Source organism: Anabrus simplex, chromosome 9 (genome assembly GCF_040414725.1).
Source record: "Anabrus simplex isolate iqAnaSimp1 chromosome 9, ASM4041472v1, whole genome shotgun sequence".
NCBI classification, from domain to species: Eukaryota; Metazoa; Arthropoda; class Insecta; order Orthoptera; family Tettigoniidae; genus Anabrus; species Anabrus simplex.
This window is the reverse complement of record NC_090273.1, coordinates 66,995,812-67,014,243: the sequence shown is the minus strand read 5'-3', so window position 1 is coordinate 67,014,243 and position 18,432 is coordinate 66,995,812. Positions and strand designations below refer to the sequence as shown.

Sequence of the window (18,432 nt, the reverse complement as noted above, 5' to 3'; positions counted from 1 at the left end):
GCACATAAAATGTATTTGGAGACATTAGACCGAACCATGCAAGATCTCCGTAACAATCAAAACCGATTTGGTGGAGCGATGATTTTGTTAGCAGGAGATTTTCGTCAAACATTGCCAGTGATTCCACGGTCAATGCCAGCTGATGAACTTAATGCATGTTTAAAGTCATCAGTTTTGTGGAAACACGTCAAGATACTAAATTTAAGCCAGAATATGCGTGTCGAGTTGCAAAATGATCCATCTGGAGAGATATTTTCAAAACAATTAATTGACATTGGTAATGGCAAATTCCCTTCAGACGTTCTCACTGGCTGCATTACTTTTCCTGACAATTTTTGTCAGTTTACTGAATCCAAAACCGAAATCATTCAAGAGGTGTCTCCAAACGTTGCTCAAACTTACAGAGATCACATTTGGTTGAGCGAACGAGCTATATTGGCTGCCAAAACCATGGATGTAAATGAATTAAATTTCAAAATTCAAAATGTAATTGCCAGTGATTTGAGGACATACAAATCAGTTGATTCTATTACTAACCAAGATGATGTCGTCAACTATCAATCCGAATTTTTGAACTCGCTGGATTTGCCAGGATTGCCGCCTCACATTCTTTAATTAAAGGTCGGATCAGTGGTCATAATGTTGTGAAATATCAACCAACCGCGTCTTTGTAATGGCACACGGCTAGCGGTGAAAACATTACTGAACGTGATCGAAGCAACCATTCTAACGGGGAAGTATAAAGGAGAAGACGTTTTGATACCACACATCTCTATGATTCCGACTGACATACCATTTGAATGTAAACGACTGCAGTTTCCAGTGCGGGTCGCTTCTGCTATGACCATAAATAAATTCCAGGGGCATTCATTGAGTGTTTGCAGCATTCATTGAGTGTTTGCAGCATTAATCTTGAAAACCCACGTTTCTCGCATGGCCAATTGTATGTTGCCTGTTCCCGTGTTGGAAACCATCAACTTTGTTTGTTTACGTGCCAGGCAATCAAACAAAAAATATTGTGTACCTTAAAAGCTTTGATTTGCAATGGGGGATAATTATGGCTCTGTGAGGGATTTGAAGACCTGCTGAACAGTTCCCATCTACATTACAGTCAATCAGGGCTATTTCTGGGTAGTGATATGCTGTGACATTTTTGTGCATTTCCTCATTCACAATCAAGATATTAAAATTACAGGTAATGAAAACGCGTTTTTCCAGTAGTTTGTTACTAACTTTTGGTAGCAGTAAAAAATTAAACTCATTTGATGTTGATAATGTAGTCACTTGCATTATTCTGATTTTCGCGTGCAGTACAGACTGCATTCCGAAAACTAAGATTCATCCTCACCAACAAGGATGTTCCAATTAACCTGAAGACCAAGGTTTATAATACGTGCATGCTGCCAGTTACAACTTACGGTCTGGAAACGATGACTCTGATGAAGGAAAGCGCTCGCAAGCTTCAGCGAACACAACGAGCTATGAAGCGACAGATGCTAGGGATCAGCCTTAGGGATAAGATCCATTCAAAGGACATAAGGAGAAGAACTAATGTAACAGACATCCTAGAGAGAGTAGCAAGACTAAAATGGCAATGGGTAGGACACGTAGCTCGACAAGACTACAACAGGTGGACCTCTAGGATTGTTCACTGGAGACCATGGGGACACAAGAGAGGCATTGGAAGACCCCAGAAGAGATGGCTCGACGACGTAAAGCTGTTGGCTGGAACACGCTGGTTCCAAGTGGCTCAAGACCGAAGACGATGGAAACATATGGAAGAGGCCTATATCCAGCAGTGGATTGAAATAGGCTAGAAAAGAAGAAGAAGAAGACAGACTGAATTTCAGTTGTCATTTATTTTTGACAGAACGACGTCTGTCGGGTCAGCTAGTAAACAATAAAAATGAGACTTGGATTTCTTTAAATTTACCATTAAAATACAGGAATAATTATTAGGTTTTCCTTCACTGGGGCCCTAAAAGTGTAGAGGTACGCACTCCCCAGTGTTATCCCAGAAAAAGAATCATAATTACAAGGTGGAAATATTTCATTCTTTATAAATAAATATGTTAATTCAAAAACTCTGATTAGCTGAATCAGTGATAATACCTGAGAATGCTGTGTCCATCTGGTGTGAAGACCACTTCATTTACAAATGAACCGTGACCACGGAATTCCTTGAGAGTTTTTCCAGATTTTAACCCATGTATTCTGAAAGAATGAACATACAGTAACTAAAATTATTCTTTACATGTATGCATACACAGCTGACGAAATTAAATTTAATACAGATCTTGTGATAGAGAGGGCTGCTTTTAAGGTGAAAAATAACATGATTATCAGCCTCAAGAAACATCATCAAACAAGATGAAAAATTATCAAGCTTACACAGGAGAAATAGGACTGGACTGGAACACAGTTAAGGAGCAGGATTGGTAGCTGGATACAGGAAGATGGAAAGGTATCATTAACATTCTGACCAGGCTGGAGCTGGAAAAGAGAAATTGATGGGGACGATGATGCATGAGAAATAGGAAAAAAATACATGACCTACTAAAATAAAGGTATGACAGCAATATTTGATGACAGGTGGATGGGAAGGCACCATGTAAAGCTATACACTAAAAGGCAAATATCGCCACCCTATCTCTTTTTTTTAATGACTCATCACTGCTGCCAACTTGACTAATTACATGTTGAAATCACGAGACATGACTATCAACGAACTATCCTGCATGTAAGTATCAATAATGGAGGTTTCCTTACCCAAGTAAAATGATGATAAATGATCGATCAAGATTTACATAATGAGGTCTGTTTTCAAGCTTAATGAAGAATTGAGGAAATACACATGCACTCTCTCTCACCCTCACTCAATTTAATGTTACTGTATATACTGTATTTACGCAAATAACCCCTGCTGCCGAATAATCCCCGCACCCTAATTTTAGGAAGGATCATTTTGAAAAAAATGAAATGAACTAAAATTCTTTCCATCAAATGAGTAAAGTAGGCATAAACAAATATTTTGTAACACTCCGCGAGGTCCACATGGTCTTTACGCAAATATGAACGTGTAAATTTACAGATATAGCTGCTTTTCCTGAACATATTTGAGATGAAAAAAATACATTATCACTCCTATAAAATATATCTGCCAAGAAAATTAGCAAGTAGGCCTAGGTATTTCATTAACCTGAACTTTCAATAGGCTCGATTCCCTATAGATGGGAAATTCACTGTCTCTTGCATCACTAGAATCCTCTTCTAAATTACTTACAAATTCGTCACACTACACGTCTAAAACACTTTTCACACACGGTCTCTTTTTACTCGGATATTAACATGACCGGTGGTGGATAATTCTTTTCGTGAAATGTAAGCACTTGGAACAGACACACCTGCGAACACTGATGTCCACAACTCTTTGAGATGCAAAAATCTGACTTTGAATTACATGATTTTGAATTAACTGCCAACTCGCGCTTCAGAAATGTCAACCCTTGCCATGTCACAAGATATTTAAGACCCGTTACTGCATGCAACTAACACTGATTCATACTTTAAACCTTTCATATACCATGGAAAAAAATCCAAAATGTATCCAACAAGGTGCATTTAGAGTATTCAAATAACGCACTTGGATAAGTCAGTGGCAAACATAACCTCATGCAGCGAAAAAAAAGAAAGAAACACAATTCAAAGACGATGTGCAAGTGCTTTATTTTTTGGATTACTGTACGTTTGCATTTTTAGATGCCTTGTACTTTCACGGAAAGTACCCGAAGCTCTTAAAACATCGTGGCTTATTGAGCTTTCTTGTGACGAGGGAGGAAATCTTTCGCTTCTGTCTGCATTGCAACACAGTACAGTGACCCCATCTCCTTTAAAAACGTCCGTTTTGGCTAGGCATAAAAAATCCAGTTTCATTGGCAATGATAGTATTGTTAAGTGAGTACGAATTGATTATAATTATGAGACACGCTTTTTCGCCAGCTGTCGGCATCGCCTGTGTTCGCGGATTCTGCCTCTCCGCACACTGCCTGTTACGTGATATTGTGGCGTTACTTAAAACGCTGAATACAAAAGAATTACAATTTCACTTGAACGTAGCAACTATAAAACACACTGTCGATACACCGAAGTAAAAGAAAGTGCGGAAAGCTGCCCCTGCATGTTCCGGAAGACGCAGTCTATCATGACATGGAAATATTTTGAATTTAAATTACTCTGTAAAATACTATTCTTTAAAAATATAAATGCACTTTTAAATTAAAAGTCTGAATTGTTTTCCGTTTAAATATGACATATGGGGGCAGTTTTCTTCCATCTGCGGTTACACGAAGCTTAACTGTACATTTAACATCGAAAACTTGCCAACCTTGACACAAAACCCACACCCCAATTTCATGCCTCAATTTTTTTTAAAAAAATATGCGGGGATTATTCAAGTAAATACAGTATTTCTGCTTTTATATTGATATATGCATTACTACAACCGTAGTTTGTTTGTGAAACTACTATCGTGTAAATGCAATGGACACAAAGAAGCGACTAAAAGAAACTGTTAAGACTGATGCTTAATTATACGCCATAAATTTCATTTTTGTACCGTGCAATTATAAGAAATAAATTGACAAGAGGGTCTACCTTTTCAATACAATATATCAAGTAAATGATATTACGTAAGTCTTGGGACTAGTTTCAGCCATCTTCAGCCAAAATAAAATTAAACAGATTATAATATTATTTACTTGATATATTGTACTAAAAAGGTGGACCCCTCTTGTCAATTTATTTCTTATAACAGTGGTGCTTTCACGGCCCGTACTTGTAGACATGTCGTCAGCTCCCGCTTGGAGCGCTGTGCCAGCATACAGTGAGCCAACTGGTAAAGAACGACCATATTATCACTACACCTCCAATGGTAAAACAATCCTAAATTCAAAGAAGACTTCCTCGGGGATAGCAGAGATTCTCTTCTGAAGATGCGAAACGTAAAGAGTTTTGCCTTGTTTTCTTGACACGGATAAGCCCGAAAGCCCATATCATGTCTAAAGGAACACCATTTACTTCTTTTTACAACCTTGGTTTGTAAAAAGTGAGTTATAGTACATCCATCAATACGGGTAAAAATGAAAATTATTGCCTTACATCGTTTACTTCAGTTTCATAACAGCTGCATGCTGGCTGTAGTAGCAGTGGTTCACATATCGTAAAGAAAGCGGGCAAGTGATTTCACCTTACATGACATGACATGAACAAGGTGTTTATTGAATTTAACAGTGAAAGTAATTGTATGCAAGATTTGAGCGATGATGTTAGTGTTGTGAAAACTTCTGTTGAAGCTAAGGTTGGGGCAGGGAAGAGACAAAAATGTGACATCTATCATTCAGTAGGTTCTGAAAGTACATTTTCCATTTTCTCTTGATGGCAAGAGCTTAAGTGAACAAATTGCCGTGTTCATCCATTTGTAGGGCAATTGCTTGTTCTTTAGGAATTGGTAGAATTTCTTCTTGCCCTGACATGCCTCCTCTTTCAGTTTCCCTGCAAACTTAATCCTTCATTTGTGTTTTTTCTCCTACACCATCTTCTGACGCATCCTTTTGGCTCCATAGTACTTCTTCTTTTCCCCACTCCTTCCAACACTTTTTTTTCTTTTCTCTCACACCATCTATCTTTTATTTCACTTTTTTTCATTCCACCATAATACATCTTTTGCTTTTGTCTTACTGCTAAGCCTTCCACAGATCTCTTAAGCTGTTTTCACAAATGTTTCTTTAATATCTTTCTATTCTTCCTCCACACCTCTTATTTCTGATTTTGGAATCTTAGCTTTTAACTTTTCCAAATAAGTCTGTTTCAATTTCTATAGCTTAATTCTACACTCTGTAAATTCCTATATTTCTGACATTTTTTCCGATCCATAACTTTGCAACCATTACCCTGTGGTCATTATCAAATAGCTCCCCTGGCAATGCAGTGACATTTTTTATTTATTTATTTATTTATTATATAAAAAGTCTGTACAGAGTTATCCTCCATTTACAACAGACCTATGCATGAACTGAATAATGTATTGCATGAATAGTTGGTAAATACAGCAAAAGGCAAAAGTTACATACATGTTAAACCTTGGCTGAATCAGCGTGTCTTGTCTAGCTAAGACCGTTTGGTGATTCAACTAACTTCCCTCCCGTATGCTTGCTGAGCTACAGTGCCCCATATCATTACAACATTGCACTAATTACTGCAGTACTCACACACGATAACTCTCCTCTGTGTCCAAGTGTCTCTTGCTCACTAACACTTCCTTTATTTTCTTAATACATAATTCCCTCACTTCACTTAAATACATACTAAACTTTCCTACCCTTGTCTACTCTTTTATCCCTCCTCCAATAATCTGCTACTGTTTGCTTACAACTAAGTACTATCACTTCTCCTTTTCTGTAACGCTCATATAAACATATTTCTAACTACAACTAAGTACTTACATTACTAGGACTATTCCATTCATTTTTCATCCATCTTATAATTTTACGATCATTCTCTTTATGACTTAAAACGAATAGTTCACTATTACTAAAAAAAATATTTCTAATCACTATATTTTATTTACATACTTTTAGGAGATGAAATTCTTCTCTTATTTTCCCACACAACACACCTCTTGCATTGTCCTTTTCCCTTATCTATCCCTTGTTTTTGTGGATTCCCATCATCCACCATATAAGCCCTTTTCTTTCTCTTCTGTTAACATTACTTATCCTTATATTAGTTTCCTGGTTTATCATATTAAATACTGAGAGAGTCAGCTTGCTCCTGCACTCAAGACTCCAGTGACTGTCTTTGAATATCCTTGACCCTTCTTGCAACTCTTTTCCATAGTATAGCCTCTCCCCTAATCATACCTATCTCCCAACAATTACCTAATCCTAACCTCTCTAAGATACTTTTCACCTAACCTAAGCAATAATCTTCGGACATATTGTCCCTTTGGTGTTGATATGCCCTCTGCAGGAGCAGCCCTCCCCTATCCTTTTTTTTTTTTAACCCTTAACCAATAACTTATAATTCTCTTTAAAAGTTTACTTGAATATACTCATCACATATTAGTCTTGCACCACAATTTGCTGTACAGTATGGCTCTTACCAAAAAACTTAACCCAACAGAGGATTGGAAATACTTGGATGTGAACGAACTTAATGAGAAAATTACAGTCAGTATTCAAAATGCAGCAAAGGAGATTCCATTGAAAAAAACTAATAAGAGGAGCCGACTTTCACTTAATACCATGCAGCTCATTAGGGACAGGAAGACAATGGACAAGGATACAGCAGAATACAAAAATATTAACAAGACCATTCGCAAGGAAATAAGAAAAGATCTAAGGAAATTTAATAATAATATGATCATGCAGACAATTGAAGAAAATAAAAACAAAGACTTTACAGAACAACATGTCTACAGGAAGACCAAAAATTACAAAACTTAAGAACTAAAATGGAGAAATAGTCACAGATAGGCAAAACATTACTGAAGTTATTAGAGATTTCTACTACAAGCTGTATACATCAACCATTAATAAACCACCCAGTGATGAACAACTAGCCCAGAATTATACACATGAAGTAACACTGGAAGTAACCACTGCTGAGATTGAAAATGCGCTTAAACAACTAAGGAATAAAAAATCCCCTGGGGAGAATAAAATAACGAATGAAATGCTGAAATTTTTTTTTTTGCTAGGGGCTTTACGTCGCACCGACACAGATAGGTCTTATAGCGACGATGGGATAGGAAAGGCTTGGGAGTTGGAAGGAAGCGGCCGTGGCCTTAATTAAGGTATAGCCCCAGCATTTGCCTGGTGTGAAAATGGGAAACCACGGAAAACCATTTTCAGGGCTGCCGATAGTGGGATTCGAACCTACTATCTCCCGGATGCAAGCTCACAGCCGCGTGCCTCTACACGCACGGCCAACTCGCCCGGTGAAAAATGCTGAAATTAGGTGGAAGAGATCTGCTAGAAGCCGTGAGAATACTCATCAACAAGTGTATTAACTCTGGAAGAATACCAGAAAATTGGAAAAATGATGAAGTGATACTTCTCTTCAAGAAAGGTGATAAGGAAAATTTAGAGAACTATCGTCCTGTGAGTTTGTTATCACACCTTTACAAGCTCCTGACTAAAATTGTAACCAACCGCCTCACAAGAGAACTGGATTTTTATCAACCTGCCGAGCAAGCGGGATTTCGTAAAGGTTTCTCAACTGTTGAACACATCCAGACTATTCGTCTTCTTGAGAAAACCATCGAGTACAACATCAAGATTCATCTGGCCTTCACTGATTATAAAAAAGCTTTTGACTCAGTAGAGATTTGGGCAATCATGAAGGCACTTCAAAATGCCATGATTAACTCAAGGTATATAAAGCTCCTGGAAAACATTTATGATCAAGCACCAATGGTAGTCAGAGTGGACGAAGACCTCATCACCAATAAAATCCCAGTTGGCAAAGGAGTTCGACAAGGTGACACAATCTCTCCAAAGCTGTTTACCCTTGCCTTGGAAGATATATTCAAAACCCTTCATTGGGATAATAAAGGAATAAAAATCAACGGGTTATATTTGAACCACCTGCTTTTGCCGATGACATTGTGCTCATAAGTGAAAATCTAGATGAGCTAGAAAGCATGATCCAAGAATTAAAAACTGTTTCTGCTAAGATTGGTTTGGAAATGAACATTAATAAAACGAAAATACTAAGCCCAGACAGTCGACCACTTAAAATGGGAAACCAATATATAGAAGCTGTCGATGAGTACATCTATCTTGGACACAAGATAAAACTTGGAAAAGACAACCAACGTGCAGAAATTCTTCGCAGAATAGGTATGAGTTGGACTGCATTCTGAAAACTAAGATACATCCTCACCAACAAGGATGTTCCAATTAACCTGAAGACCAAGGCTTATAATACGTGCGTGCTGCCAGTTACTACTTACGGTCTGGAAACGATGACTCTGACGAAGGAAAGTGCTCGCAAGCTTCAGTGAACACAACGAGCCATGGAGCGACAGATGCTAGGGATCAGCCTTAGGGATAAGATCCGTTCAGAGGACATCAAGAGAAGAACTAATGTAACAGACATCCTAGAGAGAGTAGCAAGACTAAAATGGCAATGGGTAGGACACGTAGCTCGACAAGACTACAACAGGTGGACCTCTAGGATTGTTCACTGGAGACCATGGGAACACAAGAGAGGCATTGGAAGACCCCAGAAGAGATGGCTCGACGACATAAAGCTGTTGACTGGAACACATTGGTTCCAAGTGGCTCAAGACCGAAGACGATGGAAGCACATGGAAGAGGCCTATATCCAGCAGTGGATTGAAATAGGCTAGAAAAGAAGAAGAAGATGGCAGTCCAATTACAATTTTGCTAAACTTACTTATTATTTGGTTCATCTTCTCACTCGCTGCTTCTACTCTCCACATTTTAGAACCATATAACATTCTGCTCTTTACTACAGCTTGAAAAACCAATTTTTGAATCTTATAGTCTGTATTCGGGAACTTATTTTCTAAAATCTTTATTACTGAAAGTGCTGCTAGGCCTTTCCAGTCAGTACCAATGCAGTTCCTATTAATGACAAGAAAACAAAGCAGAAGGAAACAAAAAACTCTCCAATCCTAAGTACACAATTTGGAAATATCAAGGAAAAGTAAGCATTAAAAGTATGAATATATTTACCTGATGGTGGTATCAAATGAGGCACTGAGGACTTGGCCATTGTCTCGAGAAAACTGAAGACAAGTTACACCTTTGGCGTGAGCTTTCACAAAACGACGCAGGCACTGTCCAGTCTGAATACGCCAAATCTTTATCTTGCCCTCCTGCGAGCCTGAAGCCAGCATCTCTGAGTCACGACTGAAGGACATACACAGCACAGCTTCTTCCATCATCATGAAGTTATCCTGTAAAAGCATCATTTGTTTCATTAACAACGTAGGCCTATGCAGTGAGGTCAGATTATCTGTTGGCCCAGGCAGGCGCAATAAATCAGGCAGGAACCGGGGCACAGCAATTTAAAGGTCACGCCAGTCATGTTACTGACACATGGCTGGCCGGTCACTTTATGCTATGCGTGGTTTGTTTCATAAGAGTACGTACACATTACTGTCTTTAGTGTTTCTTATTCTTTATTTCTGTGTGTTGTTATTTCCATGTAATTACAGTGTCTGTTTATTATTAGCCCATAGAAACTGCAGGTCGAAAGTTCATATTACAACAAAGACCAAGTAAATGACTGCGCAGTTTGGGTAATGTAACTATCTGCTTTCATTTGGGAGACAGCGGGCTCGAACCCCCATTTTAAATAGTATAATGAGAAATATAGTAGGTAAAGGTTATTCTGCCCGAAGGCAGGTCCGAACCTCCGCAGAGGTGTTCCTGAGCCGGAGTTTACGTGCAGTAAGGTGGCCAGTTCCTTTCCGCTCCTCCATTCCCTTACCCCCTACCAACAGCGTGTGGCAACCCATCCAACTCCTGACCACGCTTAACTTAGGAGATCTCACGGGATCCGGTGTTTCAACACGGCTACGGCCGTTGGCAGAAATACAGTGAGTCGACTGCATTTCTGTGAACAGATTTTTACATAACATTGGCGATGGCACAGTTGATTCCGAGTTAATTATTTGCTGTGATGAGAGCCAGGTGTTGTGCCAGCCAGCAAGCTCCCAGACAAAAGATTATCTGACCTCAATGTAGCAGAAGATTTGTTAAACACTCATTATAAAGTTTTTTTAATCTTTTAGGCACACCTACCCAAATATACAAGGACATACAGGATCATGCTCAATGACACTAAGATATTCAGTCAAAAATATGCTGCTCTAAATGCATCATTAATTGAAAGAGAATGAATATGAAAGATTTTCTCTAATAATATTACAACAGTAACAACAATCCAGATATCTTCCAGAGGTAAGAAAGATTCTTTAGAGAACAATGCTTCGGAGTAATGCAAGTTATGTTAAAAGAAGTTAAACAACTGCACTTGAAAAGATTACTAGTCTACAGTCATGGCAATCAACATCTTTCCTCACCTGAGCTTGATACTTTAGATCCTTACGAATCTTTCCAGTAGTGAAGTTCCACACTTCAATGAAACCATCAACTGAGCCAGTTACCAGGTACTGACCATCGGGTGAAAATTTGGCACATTCCACATGAGATTTCTGCCCAAATTTAATCTGCTTAGATAACTGGGTGGGATATTTCTCTTCTTCTTGATCACGAATGGCTGCTTTACCACGGAACAAATCAATCGTGGTGCCTAAAAACATCCAAAATTAGTAAAACACATTAAATAAATTAGAAAAATGCCTCCACAAAACAAAATAAGCAGATATAACTGACAAGTGTTTAAATTTCAGCACTACCAGAAATGGTCTTAGTACACGTTGTAAAATGCAAACTTTCATTTCCATTACGTTTACATGCTAAAATTCACGGACAATAGACTGCTGAAGAATATTTTGCTTAATATACAATGTCTAGCTATATCCATATCACAACTGGACAGAAAGAAAGAAAATAGCACATCACCTTTAATTATTATTGTATATGACTAGTTACAAACACCACCAAACATTTAAAAAATAATTATATAAACAGTTAGGTTCTCTCATCAGTTGGCTGGCAGGTGCTCTTCCCTACTGAAAGAGGGCCATAGCAAAAAGAGAAGTTTGAAAAACTTTGCCTCTCCCTCGAATAAGCTTTAAGCCTCACTAACAACTTTTTAATGATTTTTGGAGATGCCAAGGTGCCGCAATTTAGTCCTGCAGGAGTCCTTTTACGTGCTAGTAAATCTACTGACACGAGGCTGATGTATTTCAGCACCTTCAAATACCACCGAACTGAGCCAGGATCGAACCTGGCAAGTTGGGGTCAGAAGGCCAGCGCCTCAACCGTCTGAGCCATTCATCCCAGCTTTCTCGCTCGAAATGGGCCTCAAACCAAAATACAGTATACAATATTTTAAAGTACTTGAACCAAGAAACAAACGACAACCTAAAAATAAATGTTATATCCTCTGAAACATGGATCAATTATTTTCAACATCTGTGGTCAGAAGAAAGTCAAGTAAGTCAAGAAGACAATTGAGACAAAAACATTTTTGAACAGCTATACTTAGCAAATACTGAAACCAGAGAAATTACCCTACCTGTACCAGAATTTAAGATTTTTCTAAAGGACTTTAAGAACAATAAAGCTCCTGATGAAGATCTAATTAATTTGGAACTCTTCAAATATCGAGTGATGAATTAGTAAAATACCAGTAAAATATATTTTGGGGACCTCAGAAATACATTTGTTATACTGAAATTTGTTATACTGAAATAAGTCAGTCATTAAGAACTAACCTGTTGTTATACATCTGTAACAGGACCTACATTACTTCAACATAAATTTACAGACAACAAAACAGTTTAATATTTATTAGATGGAAGGAAAATCAGGATATACACAGGGTGTATACATCTCTAATTTCAAGGTCCTTGAAAACCTGCTTCTCCCAAACATCACGAGGTCTTCTTCCTCTTGGTCTCTTCCCAGGAACACTGTGGTCAAAGTATGCTAGAGGAGTCCTTTGGGGATCCATTCTTTTCATATGACCATACCATTGCAACCTCTTCACTTCTAGCATCTCCAGCAAGCTACTTTCCAATCCAAGATACTGTCGGATATCCACATTCCTATCCATTTTTGTTTTTTGTAGACAAAAATGGAAGAACTTCATTTCTGTTGCCGGAAGATGACTCTTTGTTGATCCAGTAAGTGTTACTGCTTCCAGATCATACGTCAATATAGGTACCGTAAAAGCTCTATACATAAAAAGAGAAGAGTATCAAAGGCTACAAGATCAAGACTAGTCTACCTCCTAGCACAAGAATCATTCCACATTGAAAACTCAGAACACTTATGCCTCTACCCAATACTAGAGCCTCAGAAAAACTAACATCACTCAACGAAAAAAAAAGAGAGAGAGAGAGAGAGAGAAGATATACCTCCAGAATTTTATGGAACTGGTGCCACTATCGATCAGATGTGGACAACATCCAATTGTGAGATAAGGCACTTGTTTACAAGATTGGCAATACATGGTTTTCACCATATTATTTGTATCAACAAATCTTACCATGAAACAACAGAGACATGTGAACACTAACAATTACAACTTTGCAGCAAAAGAACAAAATCAATTGAAGATTATGCAAACCAAGGCGCAAGTGTACAATTTTAGTGTATTCTACCTCTCTTTTTTTTATGGCTATTTGGCTGCAATAAATGTATTATTAATACAAGCTGATCTTGGAAACTAACGGGAATGTTTCATCCCAAACTATTTGACATACAGCGTGAAAGAATTTGGAAGCTTTCTGTATCTGTTAACTATCATACATAAGAAAGGGAAAAATGATTTACGACATTACAGAGGTATTAGTCTGCTGAATTTGGTCAACAAGAGTTATACAGTACCATAAAATAAAAATTAAAAAAAAGCTCTAGATATACTATGATGATAAAACTGAAAGTGAATAAAACTGATTTCCTAAAAGTCGATTTTGTACTGATAGCTAGTTTATGACATATTGCATTAATTGATTTTGAAAAGGCATTCAACAAAATACACATATCTAAATAATTGGATAGTTTAATTAATTTTACAAAATATATCTAAGACATATTAGTTAGAAATGGGGACAAACAGAGAATGGAAATCAATCGATACAGGTATCAGGTACAGAAGTGGACTTTACCCACTGCTATTTACAATTTACATGAATACTGTTATGAAAGAGTGGAGGCAAGAGAAACATGGCTATATACATATTAATGAAAACCTGAAGTTATTCGCTACCTTGTTCGCACATGATGTTGCTCTAATTGCCCTACCTGGAATGATCAGACATATTTGTAAAAAAAATTGCATCCAAGTATAATATGAGGTATTGAAACAGAAAACTAAAATTATGACTTTTAAAGGGAAAGAACCCATTCCAAGGAAATTTCTTCAAACAATAAATTACTGGAAAGAGTAAATGAAATTACTCATCTGGCCTATAAACTATCTTCTAACGAGGAAGTTGACTTACCACATAAAATCATGAAATATATAAAAACTTTGGGAGTAATAAATTAAATTATGAAGTCATCCACAGTTCAAGGACTCCCAGCATAAGCGAGTCCTACACTATGGAAATGAAGCATGGATTATAGGGAAAACTGATGCTAATACAATTACAACTAATGAGATGAAATACAGTACATGAGAAGTAGTACAGTGGGATAGACTCAATGGGATGATAAAAGAAATGAAACGGTATTGAAGAAATTCAAAACTGAATCAGCAGTACCGTATATACAGGATTATCAAGAAAGGTGAGAATGGGTACGCGAAGATTTGCCGGAGAAATTTTCAAGTACTACCGAAAGGAACAAGATCCAGCAGTTGTCCAATGAAACGTTATTGACAAGATGATTTACAGAATCGCAACAGGCCACTAGGTCTAATGTGTGAATGAATGATGATTTTTCTTCAAAAAGCTGTCTCTTTGGACTCCGAGCTTGTCATGCTGTTTTCATAGTGCTTTTCTCAAGATATAGATCTTAGCTGACATCACTCCAGCATCCAGATAAGATTCATGTCAACAAAGACTTACATCCATCCCTAGTTAGACGACAGCAGCTCAGACGTCATTGTTCATGTAAATGTAAAACTTAGAGCAGGGCTGGACAAATCAGAAGAAAATCTAGGAACTAGCAAAATTGCTTAGGAGTCAAGCATCATCATCATCATCATCATCATCATCATCATCATCATCATTTCACAGTTCCAGTTTCCCAGGTACTGTTAGTGAGCCTCTTCCAAGCATAAAAAATAAAATTCACCTGCTTACTTCTACATCTTAGCTTGGTTCCTAACATGTCAATGTCCCTTTGCTTGAAAATACCACTGCTCTGCTGATTTTTCTATTTTACTAGACAACTGCTACATTTCATCTTAATCACTAGTATAGGCATTTCACTTAATGGGCACAAATAAATGTGCAATATGTAAAGAAAATAATGAAGAAAAATCTGGCACAAGGACTGATTGCTTATCTTCTTCATGTAATGGTTATGAGCAGTAACGAGATATACTGATGGCTCATATCGATTCTAGTCCCCTTTCTGTTGTAGGCGATGCTTATAAACCTTATAGTTTACACCTTCAGATACACTTCAGAGATGTCAGGAAAAACAACAACAACAACAACAAGACTTCAAAAACAAATTTTACTATTGAGGTTTTTAAGAACATCACCAAATTAAATTTTTATATGCAATTATTTCTACAGTAGAAAGAATATACTGCGTTGTCCTCAGACTGGAATTTAGTAATCACAATTAGAAAGTGTTAGGCATCTATATAGACTTTTTAAGTCACCATGGCGACTGTTAAAAAGTAACAAATAACAAATCTCACCAGGAGGCAGGAGTCCTTGATGTTGCTGCCACTTGAGAGACTGTCCTAGTAGGGCAAGGAGACGAGATGAAGGCACCACTGACACTTCACCTGACAATGCCTGTGCAATAGCTGCTCGTCTCTTCTCTTTAGTGCTACCATCAGGATATGCCTCACGAGGATCAAAATAGGATCTTTCCAGCAAATTATCTGAAAAATGACCGTTTTAGGAATAAATACACCAAGTATCAACTGATAGGAGTATTGATTCCCAAACCACACAATTAGATCTACTTTGTTGCAGAATATAAATACATTGTTTAATTGAGAGTAAAGTAGGCCTACCTAAATGAATATATCTTTCTGGTTCCTGTTGTTTCATCATTATCATTGGATCTGTTTGTCGCAGAAGAGAACGAGCGGCTCCCAACTCCCGCAATTCAATCAGTTCCAACACTACCTATTAAGATAAGCACCAAGATCATCAATTATTACAGCAGAAGTGCACAAAATAATGAAAACCTTTGTACTCCTATTAAAAGAGTGACATTACCATGGGTCAAAAGCAAACAGTTCTCACTTCTGAAATATCAGTACTAACTTGTCTCAGGTGGGTACAGGACAATCCATTTGGGATGTCATAAAAATAAAACATTCAGCAAAACAAAGTGCATTTTTTTGATGGTTCAAAATGATCAGGTAGCTTGAGTCTCGAGAATGAATTGGTGAGGTTTCCTGACATGGGGTGGTATGAATAAACATGAGTATTTAGTATATACTCAACATTTCTGAGTATATACTCCACGCCATAAGAATAAAGTTCATGAGAATGTACTCAGTAGCTGAGTATATACTCATGTCGTGGAGGTGGTGTAGTATAAACTCACAATTGTAACAGTCTGAGAGTAGATTCTCATTTGTGGTATGAATAAAAGAGAGTGCATTCTTTGAGCACCTTCAAATACCACCGGATTGAGCCAATGAAGATGACATTAGTGAGTGGATGGAAGCTGACTGTCATCAATTACAATCAGACCAAGAAATTGTAGCTGTGGTAGAGAAGGAATCCGGAGTTGATGAGGAACAGAGTGACGGCGAAGAAGACCACAATGAACAACTAGTGTCACATTCAGATGCTGCGGCTGCCTTAGAAATTGCCGTATGCTACGTCGAGCAACACTCCGCTGCTACGCCTACTCACGTGATGTTTTATGACATGCTGGTTTAACACTGCATCTTCGAGTAGGTTCCAGTCACTACAGAAAAAGAAACTAACAGACTTTGTAAAGATAAACGACCAGTGATTGAAGGTTTATGATGTGTAATTATGTTTAGGCTATATTAAGTTATTCTAGTAAAATATGACTAATAAAATGCAAGTAAATCCTCATTCTATAATATGTTCTTTCATTTCAATAAGGATAATTTTTTAAAGGAACATGACTATTTCAGTTCGGATTAACGGGACTCTAGTGTACTTACTCATTCTATGGTATATATGTATTTATATAAACATTTCAACATCCTTAAAATTAGTAAGCACAATATAGGTGATCAGTTCTTTGATACTGCGTTGAGACTTTTACATAAGTATACGGACTTACTTGTTCATAAAGGTCAATCAGTTTTCTGTCAGGTAGCTTCAGAGACTGTACTGCTTTAAGAACACTGTCCCAATGCCCATTATTTATATCAGCCACAAACCCCTCTACACTATCCACTGTATTCAGTGAAACACCAGTTTCATCCTAAGAAATAAAGAAAAAAAAAATCACAAAAGGCAATATGCAAAAGTAAAATTTTAAAAATAAAAAATTGCAAAGAAACGCATGAAATTATGGAAGTAGGTCTACTTACTTGTAGAGTTTGTAAAGTTCTTAAGAGGTTTGATTCTTTCAAGTACTGTTGAATGAGACGTATTACGCTGGAAAATATATAAACAAATGTCAGTTCAATCCATAACCTGCAAACAACCATTACCAAGGCATCCCCAGAGACAAAAACGACGGTGGCAAGGTTAAATTTATTTAGCAATGTCATATAAAATCATCCGTAACAGAAAAGGGATTTACATATATTAATATAGTAAATATTTGAATGAACAACTTATGCTTATGATGTAAATAAGGCAAAACATTTCTTTAAAAAAAATGTTAGTGAAGACTTACTCTGCTGATTCAATCTCGATAGACATAGTAATATTTTATCCTAACTTTACTACAGAGCTTTTATTTCGGAGTCCAATATTATACAATATTGACAAGTTAATTGTGAGTATTCAAGGTTTATCACATAACATCAGTGCCTGATCAGTGCAAATAAAAACAGATGTATTTCCATACATAATTCCAACATCGATTAAATATCGCTTTCGAGATAGCTCTTTGCATAACGAAACACCACGACCGGAAACAAGATCGTCTCGCCGCCTTGCTATCACATTCGACTCAAGATATCGATTCCATGGGCTTTGGTGGTCTTGTCCAAGCTTAGCCTACAAGGAATACAAAGCCTGCTCATTCGCAGTGCACTCTTCAGAAACAGTGTCCGCCTGGCAGTGCGCGTCTTGATCACTGCAGCGCTAGTATACCACCTCACATCAGCACTCACTAGCATTGATAACGGGAGTTGAAATTAGCACAAATTTACCTCTACACTATACTTCCTGTATATTATATACGTTACTGAGCAGAATGAAGTAGAAAATAATAAATGTTCACCTTTTACCCCTAGCTGTGGATTTTCATTTCAGATAACTGTCGAAATTTGTGTCTGGCATTTAAAAGGACATAAGGTCTACACTAGATATTTTTACTACCGCACCGTAGATTTTCAGTGAAAATGAACGACTTTAACCATTTTCCTTGATATTTTCTCCTCATAAATCGTTTTTCTTCTCAAGAAGTATTC

General features: G+C 37.4%; 1 protein-coding gene across 1 annotated transcript in view; it reads right to left on the bottom strand.

Moving 5' to 3' along the window:
* Smu1 (Smu1 spliceosomal factor) overlaps window positions 1-17,922 on the bottom strand; it is a 32,600-nt gene extending 14,678 nt beyond the window's left edge. The window contains exons 1-8 of the mRNA XM_067153837.2: window positions 17,691-17,922; window positions 17,380-17,446; window positions 17,127-17,270; window positions 15,868-15,982; window positions 15,544-15,732; window positions 11,117-11,346; window positions 9,762-9,985; window positions 2,113-2,214 (exon numbers count right to left, since the gene is read on the bottom strand). Coding sequence (XP_067009938.1) covers window positions 2,113-2,214; window positions 9,762-9,985; window positions 11,117-11,346; window positions 15,544-15,732; window positions 15,868-15,982; window positions 17,127-17,270; window positions 17,380-17,446; window positions 17,691-17,716 — 1,097 coding nt within the window. The 5' untranslated portion in view covers window positions 17,717-17,922. The remainder of the gene's footprint in view (window positions 1-2,112; window positions 2,215-9,761; window positions 9,986-11,116; window positions 11,347-15,543; window positions 15,733-15,867; window positions 15,983-17,126; window positions 17,271-17,379; window positions 17,447-17,690) is intronic.
* Between the last annotated feature and the right edge of the window lie 510 nt (window positions 17,923-18,432).